We start from the raw sequence: 23,849 nt of genomic DNA, 5'->3' as shown, positions 1-23,849 counted from the left end.
TCCCGAAATTCTGCTGCGTCTTTTTCTGCTGCTTCTCATTCAAGTTAGTGATGAAACGCGCTCTGTAGCGCTGTCTGTTTGCTGTCGGCTACGGTAGAAACATGACGTCACAATATGTCGACCTTCATAGAAGGGGGTGCCCGCGGTTATGTAGATATAAATGACTCATTCTAAGTTAATAAAAACATAACGGTTCATTAAGTAAGGTCTTTATACACCACTGAATAGTTATGGATCTTATATTGCATTTCTGTCAATAGATCCTCAGAATTATTACACATTGCACCTTTAATCATATTAATTTTAGCTTGTAATGTAGTGTCTTAAAACACACAATCTTTTTTTATGTAATGTCATAGTGGCATGAATATGCATTATTCTATATGTTATTTATATACTTTTCATGTTTCACACAAAACAATAAGCAAACACAAACAGGGGGACATAGAACATTTATATGGAACATGAATAGTTGTATAGAAGAGCAAAAGAGACAGAGATACAGAGATTCACTGATTGATCACATTTATTGATGAGATTAACATCATATGTTGTGTGGCTCAGTGGTTCAAACTGCTGCTTTATTGTTGAGCATCAGTGAATCCTTCAGTGAATCGACTCTCATATCAGTTCACGAGTCATGTGATGTCATTGAGTGTGATGATGTTAAAGGGATAGTTCACCCAAAAATGAAGTTTCTGTCAGTAATTACTCACTCTCATGCCGTTCCAAACCCGTAAGATCTTCGTTCATCTTCAGAACACAAATGAAGATGTTTTTGATGAAATCCGAGAGCTTCTGACCCCACATAGCCAGCAATGTCATTGCAACTTTCAAGGCCCAGAAAGGTCCAAGTTTCGTACCATTCTGATGAAGCTGTGATTTTTAGAGATTCAAAACGTTTGAAAAAAATGATTGAAGAGCACCTGAGGGTTAAATGCTGGAGAATAATCCATCAGTTCTCCCCTGAATGAGCATCACAACAGAAAAACACTTTCAGTTCATGTAGAATAAACTCTGTTTCAGTGTGTGATTTACATTGTGTTGAATGAATGGAAAAGCTTCATATCTGTTTCTTCTGCTTTTAGTGCTGATGTCCCTCGTTCACTCTGGACTCAGTCAATATGTGACGGATGCTGAAGGTACTATATATGCATTATTACAGTAAATTGTATCTATTTAACAAATGTGTGTTTTTTTTTTTTTTTTTTTTTTTTTGTTTATTGTATGGATCAGATCAGGACCCCACATTTGTCTCTTTGCTGATGTTTATGTCCATATTTTGCTGTCACACATTTCCACACAGCATCATCTGTGTGTGTAGTTCCTCATGCTGCTGAAACACTGTTTCTGGCTGTTTATTCAGTCAATCAAACACAGTCTTGCAGTTGTAGATCAGTCAGTCTTTCTGTTGAATCCTGTTGACTGTAAACAGCCCCATCTACCGGCCAGAACAGGTTCTGTTCAACAACCGCCAGCAAACGTTTTCTCATCAGTTAAAAGAAAAAAAAAAAGGTTTGAATGGTATAAATATCTCCTTTAAAATATTGTTTGTGAGGCATAATGACATTTGAGCTTCAGAAACCCAGAGTGATCATATGATCATGATTTTAAAAAAGGATTGCAAATGGTTTCATTTGTAAAGAAGGGCAAGTAGCCTAACAGCAAGGAAATTAAAGAAATATGCACTTAGAAAGATGAAAAATTACACACATTAGGACATTTAACACTGTAATTTAAACATGTTTTGCCGGTGCTAAAAATGTGTAGAAGAAATTCCACATTTAGGCTATGTGTAGTTTAAAAATGAACACAACTTGGGAATATACAGATTAACACAGTAGGCTATGTAGGAGACTGATGTGCCTGCTTAACACACTTCATGTGTTATTTTTATTAACCCTTTCGCACGTACGATCACATTGGTGTGATTCGAACGGTCAGTGCATGACGTGAACAACTGCTAGATTCAAATTTCGCGCGTTGGCTGGCGCTGAGCCAGAGACAGGCGCGCTCAGAGCTGTCATATATCACAACTTTTCAGTGTTTTCAAGCACATAATGTTTATTTTAGGTTTCAGACATATAAGTTCTAAAAAAAACAATACATTTAGAGTTTGTAAAATACACACTGATGTCAAAGGAAGATACAACAATAATCCTTTCCATTATAATTAGACACGTTTTATTCATATCAGATACACATTGTGAAAGTAACTTTAAAGTTTACTCTATTCTTCTCCCAGTTCACCTGCCACTTACTTTTATGTATTTCGGGAGAAGTGGATGAATTCACGTGTTGTAAATCCAACAGATCCGATTCTCTGAACTGCGTCTGCAAATATTGTTTAGAGTTGTTTGGGTCAATTCATGTACCCCAGGGGGTAGTACCTGGTTTCGGGAGATCACCCAGAGAGGAGAACAGGATTATCCTACGTTCTCAATCTTTCTCATTAAACCAATGACTGCAATGAAATTAAGACCATTTTACCAATCGCACTGAGACATTTAAAATGATACCAAACATGAAAAGGAAAAACCATAGATTCACAAGATACATCATATTGTCAGGGTTCTGTCACCTCTGTTTGGTTTGTATCTGGTTTGGTGACAGAGCTCTGACATTCCGGGTTTGTCATGTGTTTGTGTCTAGTCTGGTTTGTTGTGAGCACATGGCTTGTCTTGTATTCCTTGTGCCTTGTGCTCTCCTGTCAATTGTCTTGCCCCTCCCATCTTGTTACCTGATTATTGATTAATTTGCCCAACCTGCCTTGTTCGTTATCCTCTTTTGTTTGCTCCCTATTTAGTCTCCCTGTGTTTGCAGTCCTGTGCTGGTTTGTTGTCCATGTTCCCTTGTGTTCCTGTTCCCACCTGAGACCTGTCTCGTTTTGCCCCCACAGGGAGTTTTGTTTGTAGTTTTTGTTTTTGTTTTATTTACTTAATAAACATCTTTTCCTGCACTTGAGTCCTCGCTCCAATTATCCATTCCGTGACACGTATGTGATATATAGACATTCTTAGTGAACTTTTGGTGACTTGACTCGTGAGAAGAGGAAGGGAGGAGGGAGAGGGGGATGCAGAGATAAGGAAGAAGAAAAGTTTGGACAGGCTAAGTCACACTCAATAATGCAGGTCTGTCCTGTGCTCTGTCTTTGCTATCTTCTGTCCAGGGTGCGTTTTATGGCTATATTGCAGGGTGAGTTTGGTCTTAGCAGGAAAATCAGTCCTTACATTATGTCAATCAAATACTCTCGCTGACTACTAGTAAGGTTTTGAAATAATCTATTATATTTATTTTCAAAACAATGGAGGAGAGAACGATTGCTGCTGTGAAGGTATTCTTTATTAGTTTTTTTTTTTACACAACTGCTATCTCATCTATCTCGTCTGTAGTCTTGTCGTAAAAGTAGTGCATATTTACATATATATTTATGAATAATTTGAAGTGTATTGTATGTCTTGTACACTTAGACAATTTGGTCACTTTGGATTATAAATATCAACACGTTTCAGATAATAGAAAAAAAAAAAGCTAATTAGTACAGTGTACATTATGTCATGGACCCCCTGGCTATTGACTTTAAGAACATCAACCACAGTTTACAATTAGGAAAAATGTTGTCATGTCATTACGACACATTCATTTTCCTATTTAAAGGACCATGTACAAGCCTACTGTACTGTATGTGTGTGCACAATACTTCCGAGTCAGGACAACCTTTTTATTAAAGAGATGCAAGAATGAAATTCAAACAACTTATGACATTACACAACATTAGAATTAGAAAAGGTTATACATTCCATAAAACATTAATTGAGTAAAGACAAATTAAACAATAATTATATTCATATTGCTACTTTACTTTCCAATACAATCGTCAATAAAAAATCAAACTGAAGTCATTCAAATAAAAAAATATTTACAGCCCAGATTCGATTTATTCAAAAATAACTGGTTTGATCATCTTAAACGAGTCATATCTTCCTGGTTTGAGTGCAATGATTGGACAGCATTATATCATAGACAGATTGGAGATTAATCATAATAAACATGCCGCTACAACAAAAACAATAAGATTAAAAATAAATATTACAACAGTTGTAAGATTAATAAGGGAATAGGATCAATATAACTCAAAGGGGATTGAATTACAGGGAATAAGAACCGAATTATTATGCAAATTATTCAGAATTAATATTTAACACTTTATCAACTATTCGTCCACCGATAAGTTGAGATTAGGGTATTTTATCAATTCTGGACAGAATATTATCCCGTGGCCTACGGTAATAATATCACAAAGTTATGATAACTGATTAATATGAGCAAGGTAGCAAAATCTACAGTTTAAGGCAGTAACTTGTAAGCACACAGCACAAGACGCTTGTATGTAAAATCAACCAAGACTTTATTGAACTACTCTAATACACACAAACTAAACTAACGAGAACACACAAACATTCATTCAAATAGTGACAGATAGTGATGTTATTAACGGAGTGTGAATGGAGTCCCAAATGTCTAGCGTTAGACACTATTTCTTGACCGCAACCTGAGAGAATCAACCTACTAGCACTTTAATCTTAGTTCGTTTTCTTAATAAGATTTGCACCAGTTCAGCCAGAATTAGGAGATATTGTGTACTTGCGTTTAGATGCTCCTGAGCGCGTGCGTTCCCTGTGACGAAGTTGCCGGAGAGGGAATCTCTTCGGCGCTGATTGGCTGGCAGTCGGTCGATGATGCGTTCTGAGGGACAACACTCGATGGTGAGTGGTTGGTTGGCTTTGCCGGGTGGCGCTTCGTTCGCGGGATTTCCTGGATTGCGGGTTGCTATGCAACGGAGTTTCCTCTGAATCTGGAGCGACTCTGAGAGGGGTTTCTTTGACGAAGTTCAACGAAGGATCTTACGGAAGAGTTGATGAGTTTTGCGTGAGCTCTTGGTGGTTTGAAGAGTATGTAAACATACACGCTGGACGATGGAAAGGTCAGCAAGAGCAAAAGTCACTGCAAAAGCGAGGCACAAGGCAGGCAAAAAGCAAGGCAAAAAGCAACGCATAGCTGCTTGTCATTGGGTTATAAGCGTGTCCATCTGACCCGTCCTTCCTAGTGCGACAGCCAATCAGATATTGTCTTGGGCGGGACCTACGCCTCGTTCTCCGGTTCTTGCATGTTATTAGCGTAATGTCCACGTGATCGTGTGTGCCCAAACTCCTGAGAGTTTGGTTAAACGTTTTAATAAGTAAACTTAATAGTTTAAATATGGTGCATCCTACACACATCTACTTTATATCAAAATTCTAGAAATCATTTACCCATCAAGTAGGTACCAAAATACATATACTTCCCATAGTTGAGGTGGAACTAAATAATAAGTGTTTAACACACAAAATTAACTTCAGTAATATACAGCATACATAACACAGAGAATACACATGTATGAGGCAACTTCTGGTGATTAGTTCCTATAACTGAGGTAGAAAACCTTACAAATAGGCTGTAATGAAAGTTAAACACACAGAAAGAACTCCACAGGTTACATAAAATATACATGATACTTAAGATATATGTGAGGTAAATACTGGTGATCAATTCAGCTTATTGCAAGCAATTTTGAGACCGTTGTTTGTATTAAACCACAAGTGGGTTAATTTCAGTCTATTGGTTTTGGAGACAAAAGTCTCTGGAATTTACAACTGCAGAAAGGGGGGTGTCCCCTGGTTTAGGGTTTGTGGTGATTCTGGGCCATAAGAATGCTTTAGCATCCTTCGTTTCCTGATAAGGCTGTGGATTTATGCATTGAGGTCACCACAGGGTTCCTTGGCCATTTGGTCTTAAGTTTGGAGAACAAAGAGGAGTCTTTTTCCTGCTGTCCTGGCATCGCTGGTATGAGATTAGACATGCACAACAAGGGAAAGGGGGTGACATCTCTTTTAGCCAGCTCGGCACCATGACTGTGTTTTATGACTTACTAATGGTTCACTGGGGAATCGTTCCGAACTGTGGAATGTGGTGTTGGTTCGTATGAAATGGACTGTTCAAGGATAATCCTACACAGTGTATTCCGATTATCCCTCTGGCAGTGACTTGAGCATCGTGTAGATCCTCCTTTATCTCATGGCTCTGACAGTAGAAATCAGTATAGAGACAGTAGGACAGCACTTATGTTACTATTATGTTTACACATATTTGTGATAACCTTTCTGACACATTGACTGTGTTAAACTCATTAACAGAATAGGAGTTCAAATGAACATGTTGTCCCAAAACTGACCCATTAAAGTGTAAGAATTGAACATGGGTTGTGTAATTTTTAACACATCTTTTCTAAGAGTTTATAAATAACATTAATAGGAAATTTCATAGTATCATAAGACAACTTAACTAGTCTTATTGAAAATGTATTTAACTTACGTACAGTAAATATTGTTAATGTTGGACAAGCTGCAATTTGAACATGCTTCTGATTAATTCAAGGAGCATACATGTGGACTAAATATAAATATAAATATTTTATTTAGTTTTAACAATAAATGCAAACATTTTTAATGTAATAAACACAAGAAGTTTTGAGTTCATGACAGCGATCCTGATACTGCAATACTTTTTCAATTTTATCACCTGCAGAGACAAAGAATCAAGATCCACTTCAGACAGTCACTCTCACATGTGACATACAGGGAGGAGAAGACATTCAGTGGAGATACAGCTGGATTAAAGACGGTTCAGTCATACCACACACTGAGAGAGTCTACGACATCACATCTGTGTCTGATGGTGATGAATACAGCTGTGAAGCAACGAGATCATACTCACAGAGATCATACATCAGTGATGGTGTTACACTGACTGAATCAGGTGTGTTCATATTCACATCTGTTTATTGATCATTTAAAATCCATATTTGTGGTTCAACACGTTTTTTATACTCTTCTGTATCAGCCACATCTGTTTTTATAATAGAACTAAAGCAATTCACTTTTAGTCATTATTCTCTCAGATGCAGAACTGCTGAAAACAGCTCAGTACATGCTGTATTCTGCTTATGTCTTTAAAGTTCCCTTATTATCCTTTTTTCGAATATTACCTTTCATGATGTGATGTTGCCGTCATTTATAAGTTTAGTTGTAAGTAATTTATAAGTGGTTAGTTAATGATGAACTAATCGTTTACAAAACATTCATAAATGATTAGCAAGTGATATACTAACATTGTATGCATGTTTTGTAAATTCTGTTAGTCAATTCAAGTCATTTAAAAGTGATTAGTTAGTGATTAACTAATCATTTACAAAACATGAATACACGTTTCATAAATGTTTAATAAATTATGTTGTTGTTTTTTTGTATGCATGTAGCAATTAGAGGGTGCAGAAAGTGTTGTAAATGCCTTGTGTACACGTACAGAATTTGTAACAGGTAAGTAACAGCGTTCAACACAATGCTGTCTAAACACATGAATAAATCATTTACAACACTTTCTGCATCCCCTAATCTAAAGTGTAAACTATTCATCACTTGTAAATGTGTTACACATCATTCGTAGATTACCACTTCAAGAATCAATAAGGCATAAGATCAACGAATCTTATCTACGAATGTATATGGAACACATTTACAAGTGATGAATAGTTTACACTTTAGATTAGGGGATGCAGAAAGTGTTGTAAATGATTTATTCATGCGTTTACACATCATCTATAACAGGTGTTGAACACTGTAGTGTGTACTGCAGTGTAAGTGCTGACTGGTGAGGGTATAGACAGCTGTCTTCTGTAGTGTGGTGTGTAGTGTAGTGTAGTGTAGTGTGTACTGCAGTGTAAGTGCTGACTGGTGAGGGTATAGACAGCTGTCTTCTCTGAAACACATGGAGTCTTTAACCACTGTGCACCTGATGTGAGAAAAACATACAAAAAAAAGTAACAATTTATTAAACATTTCTGAAACGCAGTCATGTTTTGTAAATGATTAGTTAATCATTAACTAATCAATTGTGATTACTTATAACTGAATCTACAAAACATACTTAAAATAATAAACATATCACTTATTAATCATTTATGAATGCATAGTCATGTTTCGTAAATGACTAGTTCATCTTTTTACTTTTACTTGTACATTTACTCACTTGTAAATGACTTGTAACGGAATTTACAAAACATACATAAAATGTTAGTATATCACTTGCTAATCATTCATGAATGTTTTGTCAATCATTGGTTCATTATTAACTAACCACTTATAAATGACTTACGACTGAACGTTATTATAAAGAGTTACCCTGTTGGGGTATGTAAAAGGTCTGCAAAGTTTTAAAGATCAAAGTGCAGATAGATAAAGTTATTGTCTCCTAAAAGAATAGATTCTGAACTGCAGAAATGAGTCGTCAGTATTTCCAGTCTCTCTTTCCTTAACGGATCTATGCAACAAAGTAACTAATTTGCATAATACCAGACTATGATCTTCATTATCTGCATGTGAACAAAGTCTGATTTGACACTCAGATACTTTAGGTCTGGGGTCAGGAACCTTTCTGACTAAAGAGCTGCTACTTTGCTCGTCCATGTTTCACTCGAAGCACACAGAAATGATCCTGTCAGTAGTGGACTCAGTTCTCTTTCGCGACTTATTGTGCTTCTAATATTACTTTATTAAAGTGCTCCATTATGCTATTTTAAAGTTTCCTAATGGTGTTTTGGAGTCTCCTACAACAGGTTTACATGCATCAAAGGTAAAAAAAAACGGCTTCATTTCCTCATAATATACATTTGCACATCACCACATTTTCAATGATTCTCAAACGACTCGTCAGATGAATCAATCTCTCTAAATCCCGGCTTTCCGAGCTACTCCACTTTGATTGGCCAGACAGCTCAGTCTGTTGTGATTGGTTTACAGCATGCGCGTCAAAAACAAAAACGCCCATTGCCATAACAGCGTCAGCTCTGCTTGTCCTGAGGCTTCAAACACCATAAACTAAAGACAGTAACAAACAATGGCGTCGATTTTACCATATCGATCCAAGCGCGAGTCCGATGATGAAACATTGGAAGAACTATTCATTCAACCCGAACCTCCATCGCAAGGATGACTTGGACGTTGATGGACGTTTCTCAGTGATACACTACTCAGTTTGAAGTACATTATGAGATGTTGCCACTGTAATTCCTCACCATCAACATTAACAAGTACATGTACTGTAGGAATGTACATACATTGAAAAGGATATTTATATCCTAAGTTACACCCAAAGGATGTTTCTTTGTGTGTGGGTGTATGTGTGTGTGTGTGTGTGTGTGTGGCGTGTGTGGAGATCTCCTGGCCACCTGGGTCTCTTTGGTGCAGAGAGAAGGGGGGTTTGGAATGCAGAACGTTGTTCTGGAGTGTGTCTAGGGTGCTATGAAGTCAATAGGGGAGCCGTAAAAGTTGCCACAAGGCAGACCTAGCGGCTCCAGGGCTATGAGTTACATTTACAGTACAGGTTAAACGTTAAAAGTTTTCCCAAAATTTATAATGACAAGGCTTCTGGAGTTTTGTGTGCAGGGAAAACAGAATCATGATTCTTGCACATTCGTTACAACTATATTCTTTAGTTTTACTCATTGTGATGGATGATTAAGGGAATTTGGCCTTTGTGTATTCCTCATATGTAAACTCCTGTGAAACAAGAAGTCATAGCTAGACAATTTCTTGTTCCTAGTAAATAAAGGTAAATATTAATGGGAATACTTTATTTGGAAAAACATTTATTACATAATGTGATTTCCTCCCCACTTTCAATTCTTTTACTTCAATGAAAGGTTAGATTTTTGACCATTTTTTGAATAAAAGTTCAAAAGGATAAACAATGCAGATTAATTTTTTTACAGCCATTTTTGATCATATTTACCAGGGGTGCCATTAATTCTGTCCACCACTGTAATTAGCTCGGACTGGAGAAACTGTACATGTTGTTGCTTATACGGATTACTTAAACAGAGAACATTTGTTTTTGATATGATTTAAAAATGTTTCATGTCACAGTGACAAGCATTCGCTGAGTTACAGATCACTTTCTGTCGCGTTTCAGAATGATCTTCACATTGAGAGAGACGGGAGACGCACATCATGTTTATTTTCTTTACGAAAAACACAACATTTTGTTTTTATTTAAAAATAGCATAATGGGATACTTTAGTGTGAAACAGGACACATGCAATGATCCAATGTTTTTCCTTCATGTTTTTCATGTACAGATGTTAGTACAGTAGACTACAGTTTTTTACCAATAATTTTTGTTTGTTTGTTTTTTGTCAAAAACACAAACTAGGTCTTTAATATCATGATGTTTTTCACATAAGGACATTTTGAGCTCATAACACACATCATAACACACATCATTATTCTGCAATACTTTTTCAATGTTTACTTCTGTTTCTCAGTGAAACCTGTAGTGACGGTGACGCCAGATCAGCGTGTGTTCAGAGGAGAGAGAGTCACTCTCACATGTGACATACAGAGAGGAGGAGACATTCAGTGGACATACAGCTGGTTTAGAGAAGGTTCAATCATTCCAGACATCACTGATAGAGTCTACGACATCACATCTGTGTCTGATAAATACAGATGTGAAGCAACGAGATCAGACATCAATGCTGGTGTTACACTGACTGTATCAGGTGAGTCTTCATATTCACATCTGTTTTAATCTGTTCAGTATTTGTGGTTCAACACTTTTCTTATATTCTTCTGAATCAGCCAAGAGGACTGAAGTAATTCACCTTTAGTCATTATTCTGTCAGATGCACAACAACATAAAGTGTATCTTTATAAGACATATAATGTGTTATCAGTGATTTTGAGAGTGAAAACTGTATTTCATAATTGAAGTGACTTTATAGAGTTTATACTGTAACTCTCAGGACTCACATCAATATTTTAAAGTCAGAATGAAACAGAAGTAGTGAAATAACTTTATGGCAGGGCCTTGTTTCTATGCTTCAACTGTCACTGTTTATTGATTGTATTATGAAATGTGAATTTTCCACTCAAGAACAGAGGAAGATCTGAATGTGAGCTTGTGATCAATTGTAAGAAACATGTAGAGTTTAAGTGGACTAAATGATATATTATTTAATTATTATTATTATTATTATTATTTGTATTATTATTATTATTTATTTATTTATATATATATATATATATATATATATATATATATAATCTGAGTAATCTGTCATTTCATCTGAAGATCCAGTTGTAATACTTTGATTAAAAATTACAGGGTGAAAAAAATTAAATATACAATATGGATGAATCGTTCCCAATAGGATCAGTAACATCCATTTAGAAAATAGATTGAATTTCCATTTCATGCCAACATTAAGTAAACTGTGCTGTGTGGACAGATCAGCACTGGACAATATAGTTTTATATGATGTGATTCAGTGAGACGGTCATTCTGCACTGCACAACTTGTGTTTGTTGCATGTTTTTGTGAATTTTCTGATTTATTTAAATATCATGTAAATTGTGACATTCCAGTTTTAAGGAAGTCTCCATTTTTCATATTTACTTTAGTCACTGTCACTATAGTTACAGGTGATATTCATGAGTATTTTGAGAATAGAAAAGGACTAGAGGCGATTGAGTTCAGTACTGATGAGTTTTGTGCTGAAGTCAGAGAGAATGACGAGACTCACAGATAATGATGTTAAATGAGTTCATGAAGTCTTCAGATAGTCTGATGAAGTTGATTCAGACTCAGTATCTCCTCATATGAGCTTGTAGTTGGAGATCTTCATCTCTCCTTCAGGAGCTTCATTCTGCTTTCTATGGCGAGTCAGAGGTGTTTGTCTGAGATCGTGACGGAGCCAGAGCCTCAAAACAACTGACATGACAAAACTAATGACAGTACAACAGCAAAACACAACTAATATAATGAAAAATGTGATAAAGGTATCTATAAACTATATTCTGTCATGACAACTCTCGTGAGATTGGTATGGTAATAGAGACTGGCATGGTAATGGATATGGCAATGTTAATATATTTGGTCTTGGTGGAATATATCTGCTACGCTGCTGCAGAAGAGCAAGAACCAACACTTACTACCGCCAATACATTCACAGATATTGTTGTGAGCATGTAAGACAAGCTGCTGTTGCACATGTAACATACATGAATTAACCCCCCCAACAAAGGAGACCAGAGAAAAGGGCAGAGCCTTCTTCAACACAAACACTGAAGAGGTGAACATATAAAGTTCATGCTACACAGTTGCACAGGGTAATGAGAGAACAGACAATATAAGTTCTATACATGTGCTGATGAGTGAGAAAACAAGCGCTGCACAATGATGACATAGACAGGAAGGGATAGAACCAAACCACTTGTACTGCCATAGTAACCATGGCAACAGACGTGGACAACTTCTTAATGTCCAGCGGCACGCTGTTGTTGTTTTGTTCAAACATTATGGATCATGGCAAGCAAACTTTTGGACAAAAAGATAAATAAAATGATGATCAATATTGGCGCAGCGTTTTCGAGATGCCAAGAGCTTTGCAACAAACTTCGACTTGACATAGATTCATGATTTGAAAGAAGCGCCGCTCTTCAAGTGCTTTATTAGACAGGTGAGCAAATGTACATAAAACCAATCAATGTTATATATTAACTTTATATATTCCTTTATATCTGCGGGACTCACGTGCGGTGCTGATACCTGATACTGCTTCATACCACAGTCACGTTAAAAAAAACATGAACGTATTCACTCATCCAAACATTATTTCCCTAAACATTATTAGATCCATCGGCAAGACGACAAGTTCCATGATTCCACTCTCATTTACTGCGTCATCAATCTACGCCTTCGTTAATGTTTTGAAGAGGTTAGCGACCCCTAGTGGTGAAAAAATAACGATTGTAGCTTTAAGCATAGCTAACATTAATATAAGACTTCAAAAAGCATCAAAAATGCTTCACACCGTCACAAAATCTACATATTTAACACCCTAAAAATGACCTCGACAACCCAACTGCATTTTTACCACAAACTTGCGACTAACGTTAGTTAACTTACTAAAGAAGGTGCAATCGCTTGTTTGCTAAGGGTCGGGTCAGGACTCCAACATTAACTCACTGACAACATTGTATTCAGAATATAAAATATTTTTTGATCTTGTTGATCTCGGATGATCTTGTTTTCGTGAAGACAGACGCGGTATGCATGGAGGAGTGGGGCTGTGTGTGTGTGTGTGTGTGTGTGTGTGAGAGACGTGTGAGTGACAGAGAGATGGAGGGGAGAGCAGGGAAAGGAAATGCAGCTGAACGAATACGCTGCGTGTTTTAAATAGTGTTAAAAAAATAGAATGAATAACGAAACGCAATATGTGGCGGCCGTGTTGATTCTGTGGCGCACTGCCACGAATTAGTCTATGTGTGGGAAAACTGGATTATTCAGGGTATTCTGACTCTGATGAACGCAGGGGCTTTAATGCACTTTGTCACTGTTGCTGCAATAAAACTTAATTCAGATCAGATCATTCAGATCTTCAACGTCCACTTTTTTTTTTCTTACAACAGTTTTGTAAAACATTTACAAAATGTTATTTTACATTGCCCTAAAATCAGCTGTTTTAGTCAGTTTGTATGTTTTTGTGTTTCTTCTCAGATTTGCCCACATCTACAGTGACTGTGACACCAGACAGTCCTGTATTCACTGGAGAAACAGTCAATCTGAAGTGTGTGATAAACTCTGGTCACAGTAACTGGAGATATGAGTGGTATAAAGACAGTGTAATATTACAGACGTCTGGTCATCGTTACACTGTAAACAGAGACACTCTCACTATCACAGGAGCTAATGAGTCTGATCAGGGTCAGTACTGGTGTAAAGGACAGAGAGATGGAAGACCAAACTCATCAACATCAAGCTCTGCTGTTTCTCTCTCTGTGAAGGGTGAGTTCAACATCAATGTCCTCTTAAACGTGCTCTGGTCCCTTTATATTGTGCCTCTTTCCTTCATGTCTTTGCTGGTTTGATTTATGTGTTGTCTGCATTCATTGTCGCTTCTTGTCAGTAAGTGCTAGTTTATCTGTTAGTTCTAGCTTTGTGTTTGTTTTTTTTGTTTTTTTTTATCCAGTTTTTTTTTCTTCTGATTTTAAGTTTAGTAGGGATGGGCAAATGAAGCCTTATGAAGCACTGAGGCTTTCCCCTGATTGTTTCAGGAAAAGTTTCGAAGCATCAAGAGTGTCAAAAACAGCGCCATCTTGTGGCAGGTCAAGTTTATAGCAGCTATAAACCTGAGTGCGCAGCGCCGTTGTTTTATCTGTTAATCACAAATAAAAGCCTGACAACGCTAAATGTTCAGTTTTCTGATAATTTAATTCACATATTAAAGTGTGGCAATGCATTAAATGTACACAACTGGTGTGCACATCCCAAACACTCAGATTGGCCTCAGGTGCAGGACAAACAAAGTAACATAAACGAAAAAAAGAAGCGTGAAGTCCGCACACTGACAAAAGCTGCTCCAAATTAATTTATTAATAGCACAACGTTTCGACCATCAGGTCTTCATCAGGCACAATACCAATGTAGAGTAAAGTCAACTTTAGATAGAAACAGGTAATCACCTTAATTGGGCCCACACACAAAAACATGTGACATAAAAAAACAAACAAAATAATAGCAATATCAAAAATATAACAATATCTATATTACTGAAGAAAAAAAAAAAGAATATAGGATATAGGCTATATATACAAACAGCTTAACTAATAATCAACAACAGATGAAGAGATGGCTCAATCACTATAAAAAAGGCTTACCGGTAATATCAAAATCCTCATTCAACCCTGATGGTGACAAAGTATTTAAGGTATACATTCCAGGTATACAAAACATTCCCTCTGTAATAATTTCTTCTCATAATGTCCTCCTCTAGAGTTTTTTTTTTGTATTTTTTTTTAACCTTCTGTATACCGATATATTGTAAAACACTGACATTATGACGTACTTGTCTAAAATGAGACGCTATAGGATTACTTCCTCTTGCTGGCTCCATTATGGCAGATGAAGATTTTCTTTCTTTGAGTGCGACATTTGAATTCAGTGGAGCAGATTATTCCGAGATTCTGCTAAAGACTCTTTTTTTGAAGAAAATGCTACTTCGAGCGTGATAGATGTCGAATCACTTATGGATAAACTTCAGCATCATCTTCAATGGGAAATCAAGCAATATTATCATGCAGTTGCCTAGCGATTATCTAAATTATACCAAGAGGTCTTACATCTGCAAAAAGCTCCTGCATTTGGTCTGGAGAACTCAGACTTCTGTACCCGCTGGTCTGAGATATTGAACAAATGCTCATTTGACTTGATGGCATTGGTGACCCTCAGGTGCTCTTCGGTCATTCCTGACTGGACATTTTTATGTTTTTTTTTTTTTTTTAAATCACAGCTTCATCGGAATGTTACGAAACTTGGTGACTTGTATGGCATTAGGTATGTGAACACAAAAAAACTGAAGGAGAGAAGCAAATGAGTTGAGGCTGAGCAGTTTGCATCGTGACAGGCAGGGGTGTGTGGTAAATAGTGGCGGTAGGGGTAGCCGGGGGCCTTTTCTCCCAATGACAAACGATGAATGTTTTGATGACGGATGGCTTCTGGTGTCACTGTGAGCCAGGTAAGATGCGAGCATACGAGGTCATGATCCGAGCATGCTAAGTGGTCTTAAAAAAAAAAAAAGTCACTTGTGCTCTTCGGTCAAAAATGACCGACCATATCATTCAGCCATGCAAATAATAAAATGCTCAAGTAATGCTGAACAATAAATCTTAATAAACTTGAAATCGCTATGGTTTAGTGATTATGAAAGTGATGTGATTTGTGGATTACGGATAAGTCTGGAGAAACAGGCGTTTATTAATTAATTCTCCGTGATAAGAAACGTAGCCTTCATGTGTTACGTTATTGTGTTAATAATAACTAAAGTACCTAATTATGTTACATATTTATTTTGTATGAAAACTAGCGCGTTAGTTATGGATTAAAAAGTACCGTTGTATCAGTGCTGCGCGAGCTCTCTCTCACAAACACGGACGCGCGCACACAGAGAGAGAAGATAATTGTAAAATTAAATTTGACGGGCTAAGTTTAAATTTTGTTCTTGCATGTTTTTTTGTTTTGTTTTTGTCAAAATGCCAGAAAGCATTTTGTATTATCCATCCTTGTTTTTAAAATTCGTTAAATGACGGACGTTTTACTGTTAACACAGCCCTCATATGTCGGATTCGTCTAACTTACCGGTATAGCCTAGGCTACTTGATATTCTTTTTATAATAAGTGTTTCCTTATGCTATTATTGGACTCCTGTCTAATCATTGTCAACTGTTTTCTATAAATATGTTTGTATAGGTGGTTTGCAATCACGTGATTGTGATGACGCGCGAAATTCAGATGGAGGGCAGGAAGTGAAGAGCGGAATGGACGAGATGGAGTAAAGTCCGAACTGTACTACTTTAGACGCTATTACAAAAGAAAGATATAACAAAAAAATCGAAACATATGTTGGACGTGATCTTTACGTTATGAAGAGGAGCGATTTTTCAACTGAATTGAAAGATTTGCCTGAATAACGTTACGTTTGTCTTCAGTTACAGGGTAACTTACAAACCCAAAGAAAAGAAGAAACAATTACTTTGACTTTACAAAGTTCGGAAACTGGTACGTTACACAAACATACTAGCCACATAAGTTGTATTAACTCACCTTTGACGAAGTGATCACTGCACACACGGGCATTTTCCGATTCGGCTCCTCCCGACCGCAGACGTAGGTTTGCAAGCAGAGTAAGTTAGGCGGCCAGCCGATTTTGCCGGGGCTTCAGTCCCGAATGTATTTTTGAAATTTGGACTGACAAATATGAAACCGGACAATAGCCTATTGTAAACCTCCATAATCATAAGTTGCCTTATTTCATTGTGCTATGGCTTTGCTGCTGTCTGTGACTGGTGATTGTTGAAATCTGTCTCACACAGAGACGCACCGCACCATGTGAGTGATTTCAGCCAATCCTAGATTTCTCCAGGATTTGCGCGCAACAGTAAACAATCTAACAGTAATTTTTTTTTATATATATATATATAAATAACGCAGTCAGCAGCGCCGCACAGTCCTCTGTCAGATGAGATGTTGTCACGATGTATGTCCGAATATAAAACTCAGAAACACGAACTTTCCTGTCGTGTCAGGCGTGCACTCGAGGCGCACTCTTCAATATCACGCACTAATGCAATCAATACATCTAGCCTAAATCATTCATGACATTCTTTTAACTATAAGCAACCCAATTTGTCTAGATATGTAATATTATTTCCTTTGTATAATGAGCTTGTCTTTGTTTTAAATTATATTGTATTTTTATTGTGAGTGCATGTGAACTGCTGCACAGTCGTGTGATTTAGTCAGCTTGATTAACATTATTACAATGTATTCCTATTTAACACAAATGCTCTTTGCTAATTATAGAAACTATAAGCAAAATTGAAAAGTTTGATCGTTTGAGCAACCATTAACGACGCAAAACATAGGCATTTTGAGTTTGTTATAGTGCTTCCTAAATGTAGCACAACACTTCCTGCCCTCCATCTGCATTTCGCGCCATTAACGCAGTGACGTGACGTCATATGCAAACAAGTTATTGGGTAACATTTATTCAGCTAATGCCTGTCCTGTTTAAAATGCGCAATGTTCAAATGCAAAGACAGCACGTCACAAATAGAAGCCCCTTTGCCTGTGGTATTTAGTATCATATTTGGATATTGGAATAATAAATTAAGTAGCCTATCTTAATTGTACACAATGTTCCATTTTTTTTTTTTTTTTTTTTTACAGTTGTATATAGAGCACACATAAAAAAAGAAAAAAAAAAAGTTATAATTATGCTAATTCATACTAATTATTAATACAAATAAACAAAACATTATATAAACTTACCTTAAAACAGTTGCACCCAGCTGCTTTGCCCTTCAAGATGACAGTTTGGGAGTGAATTTAAACATCTCCATTTGGCGCGAAGCTTGTGAAACAACCCAGTTGTGCAGAAACAACCCAGCGTTGCTACCCAGCAGGTTTAACCCAACAACTGGAAAATTAAAACTACCCAAAAGTGTTTAAAATGTGATAAAATAACCCAACAAAATTACCCAACAGACTCGACCCAGCATTCTGGGTTAAAAAACAACCCAGCATTTTTTAGAGTGTAGGAAATGAATGGGAAATTGACAAAAACACAAAAATTCTCTACAAATCGGCCACGATGCAGAAAAAAAGACTGCTCAGCAATGAAGGGGTGAAACTCTGAAACATCTATAGTGAAAAGCATAATATAATTATATCTCATGGCCTGTGGCAAAAATGCGGGGACACAAACAAGTATAGGCCAATCAAAAAGGTTGTCTTTATTATTATATTATATATTATTATATATTATAATTTCTATATATATAATAATTAATTTAATGTTTAAAAATAATATAAATAATAATAAGCTGTGATAAAATATTACTGTTTATTTTTCATATATTTTTTTTATTGAATTGTTACCTGTAACAAAATGCTTTCTCTGTATTCAGGTTTGACTGTAGTAATAAAGCAAAACCGTATACACTTCAAATCAAATTTATAAAAAAAAAAAATTTGTAAACCTTTCTAGAATTTCTAAAAAATATATTCAAATCCTCATCTTAAAATGAAGTAATTTGCTCCAAAAACAACTAAAGAATTCACAAGCCTCTCCATAGAGAGCTATACAGGCATCTAGTGGTAAACCCGTGTTTTATTTAATTTTCTATCAACAGATGGCACTAATCTGACTTAAAAAAATGGATTTAAAAGGCCTAGTCTCTATATTAATCTGAAATACTGCAATAATTGAAGAAAAATAAAAAAATAAAAATTGATTCTTTTTTTATTTTTATTATTTTCAATGGCAAAAATTAACCATAAATATTAATAAGTACAATCAAATCCTCTCAAAGTACAAAAGAAAAAAATATTATTGAACAAAAATAAATTGCATTGGTTTTACTGGGGTGGAGGAAGTTTAATTTTTAGGAGTCCGGTCACTTCTGACCGGGAAGATAACACGTGTTGCACCCAAATGAAGAGCACCTGAGAGACTACCAAACAACTTGAGTCAACAAGGCTGGATTTTAAGAAAATGGAGATTCAACTTGGTGAAATGGTGACAAAAAAGTAAGCTCACAGAACTCAAAAAAGATCTTGAACGTCAACGAGCTGAGCTGTCTGAAGAGATCAGAGCGATTAAACGTACAAAGTTTGCAAGGGGCAATGGTTCCATTGGTTTGGAATTGGCATTCCAATGGTTCTAATACGTTCCACCGCACCGCAGTCATGCTGCTACTGCGGGTTTCTGCAGGCGCCGACAACCCGGTGATAGCAGAACTTGGGCCTCTTCAACCTCATGTGATTCTGACTCCGATCCTGTTGGACGACAGCGAAATGGTTTCATTTTGTTAGGCCGTACCCAGCCCGACATTCAGGGAATGGATTGAAGGAAAAACCGATAAAGAAGAGATGCAGAAGGGGCAAGCGGAAAAGGCTTTCCTCTACCTCCACGGATGACAAGGATCAACCAGGGGGTTAATGGACTTCTCAGATAAGTCACTCTCAAAACCTTGCATCACTGCTATGAGCAAGGGACTTTCCTTTATTCCTACTACTGAAACTACTGATTTTGTCATCTTATGCAAGAGATTCTATGGATTTTGTTGAATCATTATCTGTTGTTGATGTGCTTCTTGCTACTTTTGATGTTCAGAATTTTTATACGAACATCCCTATACTGAAGGTTTATTTGCTTCAGAACAATTTCTAACACAAAGATCTGTGGATGTAAAACCTAGTACAGTATGTTTATTGGATTTAGCAAGTATTGCCTTGCCTAACATTCTTTCTTTCATTTTCTGGATGATTTTTGTTTACAAGTGAAAGGAACTGCAATAAAATGGCACCTAATTATGCTTGTTTGTATATGGGAGTTTTTGAAAATGAGTTAAATTATATATTTTTTTATTTTTTTTCGTTTGATTTTGCTTTACAAACTAGGCTATATATTGATGACATTTTTATGATTACGAAGGCTACACCTGCAGAGCTGTTGGCATTTTGAATTATCTTAACTCAAGGACTGAGCATGTGAATTTTACTATGGAATGTGATCCAGTAAGCATCAGTTTTCTTGATGTTACAGAATAGATATGTGACGGGAAACTCCATACCGATCTGTAGCGAAAACCAACGGATTGTAATACTATTTTAAGAGCCGATAGTTTCCATCCTAGACCTTTAATTAATAGTTTGCCTATTAGTCAATTTAAGCGTGTACATAGAGTTTGAAGCACAGATGAATCCTACTCTCAACAATCCACTGATTTAACTCAAATATTTTTGAATCGTGGCTACTGTAATGAATGGATTGATAATGCAGTTATCGACAGTGCTTACAAACTAAGCATAATAATAAAACACAACTTTTTAATGCTCCCATTTGCACTACTAAGTACTCTGCATTAGGTGCGGAGTTCTGTAGAGTCTTGAATAAGCATTGGCATATTATTTCAAGTGATCCTAAACTATCAGGTGTTTTTAAAAATGATCCAACATTGGTTTTTAAACGTCAAAACAATCTTCGTGACTTGCTTGTAAAATCTGAATTTCCTTCACGTGTAAAACAAGGTATTCCAAGTCTTTCTCCAGGCGCATCCAATGTGCCTTTACACATAAGTGCAGTTCCTTTAGTCATCCACGCACTGGCTGTAATATTCCGATGCGTGATACCATTACCTGTGCTTCAACTCGTGTGATTTCTCATTCGGTATCTCATTCGTTGCCCTTGTGGTCTTGCATATAACGTACAGACCATTGCGTACTCGCATTAGCAAACATTGCAGTAATATTAGGACCGGATATGCGTATACTATAGTGTCTCATTTTAGACAAGGTCATAACATCTGTGTTTTACAATATATCGGTTTAGAGAAGGTAAAAAAAAACTCACGAGGAGGAGATTATGAGAAGAAATTATTACAGAGGGAATGTTTTTGGATTTATACCTTAAAGGCATACTGTGCAGTTTCTGTTTTTGTCAAACATACTTGTATTTAACGTTACTGTCGTAAATACGTTTCTCGTTTTCTTTTCCTAGACTCTTCCGACCGTGCTTTCTTCGTTTTCTTCGTCGACTCTGCCATGATTCACGTCTGAAATGTGTGCTAGTGTCTTCCATAGAGGCGGCTTCATATGCTGTTGATGTGTGTGACGTCGAGCCGTAAAGCAAGTCGTGATTCTCGCAAGATATGTCGGGCCGCCACCTCTCAAACCTGCATTGCTGGTTACCTCTCAAAATACCAACAGAGTTGCTTGATGCAAGTAAATGGTGGTCTAATTATTTTATGGTTTCTATGCTGTTCATATGTCAAAATATTTGATCATGTAACATAGGCTATAGACATATTTATAAAAAAAGAAATGAGTAAATGGATTTAAACTTCCAAAACCCTGTAGAGTAGTGGTCTGGGTTCAAACATTGCAACACGCAAAGTGAAGCATTCACGTGACTGGAAAGAAAGTGAGACTTCGTTTTTCGTTGATCACGTGTTTCTCTGAAAACAGTACGTGCTCCGGCAGGGAGCTTCATGAGAAACTGCGCTGCAAACTCGATACGTGCTTTGAAGCTTCAGAGTCACATGTAACATTACTAAAGTCTAGTCAAGTTCAGGTCTTTATCTTGATCTAGTTCTTCCAAGTTTTATTTTTGGTTTCCCGCTTGTTTTTTTATTTTATTATTAACTAATTTTTTATTTCTTTTCTCTCTAGTTCTCTGCAAGGTTGCTGTCTTGTTTTATTTATTTTCGCAAGTTTCAGTTATTTATCTCTATATCTTTTGTTTATTTTGCTAGATCCTGTTATTGCAGAATTTAGTTTCTTTATTTTTCTTATTATCAGTTTTATTTTGCTTTACTTGTTGTCTTGGCCTGTTCAGTCTTGTCTGGTGTTGGTTCCTGTCCCGCATGCTGTTGCACCCTGGCGTTGACTCTCCTGGTCTGGCAGAGTCTGGTGCTACATCTAGTCTCATCACCAACTGTCATGCCTCTGATTCCCTGAGCCGCTGTCTCCATCTTTGGCTGTCACGTCTTTGCTGTCTCATCTTCAACCTGTTCTCCAGTTGTGTGTCCTGCGCTATTGTTTGGACTGTATTCCTACCTCACCTATCTTGTGCAGTTACTTGTTGTCAATAAATAACAGCCCTTGCATATTCTGCATCTGGGTCCCCATCCTCAGAATTCCGGTCAGCTTTGTATATGTATTCTATCTACTATCACCAATGTGCATCAGAACACATTATACAACAATATATTATTTAATATTATCACATGTCACATTGCATGTTTAATTATAAAGTCTAAAATATATAAAACTTTATAATTGAGATTTTCAACGTCCTGAAAACATTTACAAAATGTAATTATTTTACTTTGCCCTGAAAGAGCTGTTTTAGTCAGTTTGTGTTTCTGTCTTTCTTCTCAGATTTACCCACATCTACACTGACTGTGACACCAGACAGTACTGTATTCACTGGAGAAACAGTCAATCTGAAGTGTGTGATAAACTCTGATCACAGTGACTGGAGATATGAGTGGTATAAAGACAGTGTAATATTACAGAGGTCTGATTATCGTTACACTGTAAACAGAGACACTCTCACTATCAGAGGAGCTACTGAGTCTGATCAGGGTCAGTACTGGTGTAAAGGACAGAGAGATGGAAGACCAAACTCATCAACATCAAGCTCTGCTGTTTCTCTCTCTGTGAAGGGTGAGTTCAACATCATTGTCCTCTTACTCATTCTGCTATGTTACAATCGTCATGGCCGCGACAAATGAGGGAGGAAGCGAGAACAAAAGCGAATTAAACATATTTATTTGATCAAACATAACAAAATAAACACCACTACCGTTCAGAAAATCAACATAAATAAAGAATCAGCTACACAATTAACACAAGATATACGCTCCAAAATACAGGCCTGCAAACTACCCAAACTTAAACTAACACATGGAGCAAACAAATAATAAATCAATAAAGCAGCAACCCAAAATAACAGATAACAAAGGGGTAACCAAAAAAGTCTGAAGTCAGAGATCCATCACCTTTTATCATTCTCTGCAGGTGTTTCACATCATGATTAGCTCAAAGAACCCACGTCGGTAAAGTTGTTTATACGTAAATAAATTACGTTTTTTTTTTGCTGTCAATATGTAAATATTATACGTACTCACTGTACTCTGCATTGTGAGTTGTTGTGAGTTGGGCATGTTGACCTGCAGTTTTCAATAAAGCAGATTTGTTGTCTCAATTCAAGTCAAGTCTGTGTCTTGAAACAAGACGATTCATCTTTTACAAATAACACAGCAGATTAAAAGCCTTATGACATGTCAAAAAAGCTTGTTTCATCTGAGATATGACTCAAAACAAGATATTTCAAGACAGATTCACTTAACAAGATATTCAAGATGCACTGTCTAAAAACAAGCTCCTTTATCTCACTTAAATCTTGGTCTTTAGGTGATTTTGTCTTATATTAAGTGTGATGAGATATTTTGACTAGAAATTTGAAAAATATACTTGGCAAGATTTTGAGTTTTTGCAGTGTAGGTTCTGTACTCATAAAACGAGGCATTGGAAAGTTTGTAAGTACATCAGGAGTTTATTTAAATAACACTTGCTGACGGCTAATGCTAACGCTAACCCGGACGTCGACGTCACTTCAGTGAGTTGAG

At 36.6% G+C, this 23,849-nt stretch overlaps 1 protein-coding gene across 2 annotated transcripts in view; it reads left to right on the top strand.

The window, feature by feature from the left end:
- LOC311287751 (basement membrane-specific heparan sulfate proteoglycan core protein-like) overlaps positions 1-23,849 on the top strand; it is a 280,443-nt gene that overhangs the window by 190,504 nt on the left and 66,090 nt on the right. Inside the window, exons 2-6 of one of the 2 annotated variants that reach the window (XM_084404781.1) lie at positions 1,089-1,142; positions 6,625-6,855; positions 10,418-10,654; positions 13,654-13,941; positions 22,597-22,884. In XM_084404781.1, coding sequence (XP_084260907.1) covers positions 1,089-1,142; positions 6,625-6,855; positions 10,418-10,654; positions 13,654-13,941; positions 22,597-22,884 — 1,098 coding nt within the window. The remainder of the gene's footprint in view (positions 1-1,088; positions 1,143-6,624; positions 6,856-10,417; positions 10,655-13,653; positions 13,942-22,596; positions 22,885-23,849) is intronic. The other variant, XM_084404780.1, reaches the window with a different exon arrangement.

This window comes from Rutilus rutilus (assembly GCF_951802725.1).
Source record: "Rutilus rutilus genome assembly, chromosome: 3".
NCBI lineage: Eukaryota > Metazoa > Chordata > Actinopteri > Cypriniformes > Leuciscidae > Rutilus > Rutilus rutilus.
Note: the sequence above shows the minus strand (reverse complement) of the source record. Positions and strands in the feature narration are given on the sequence as shown.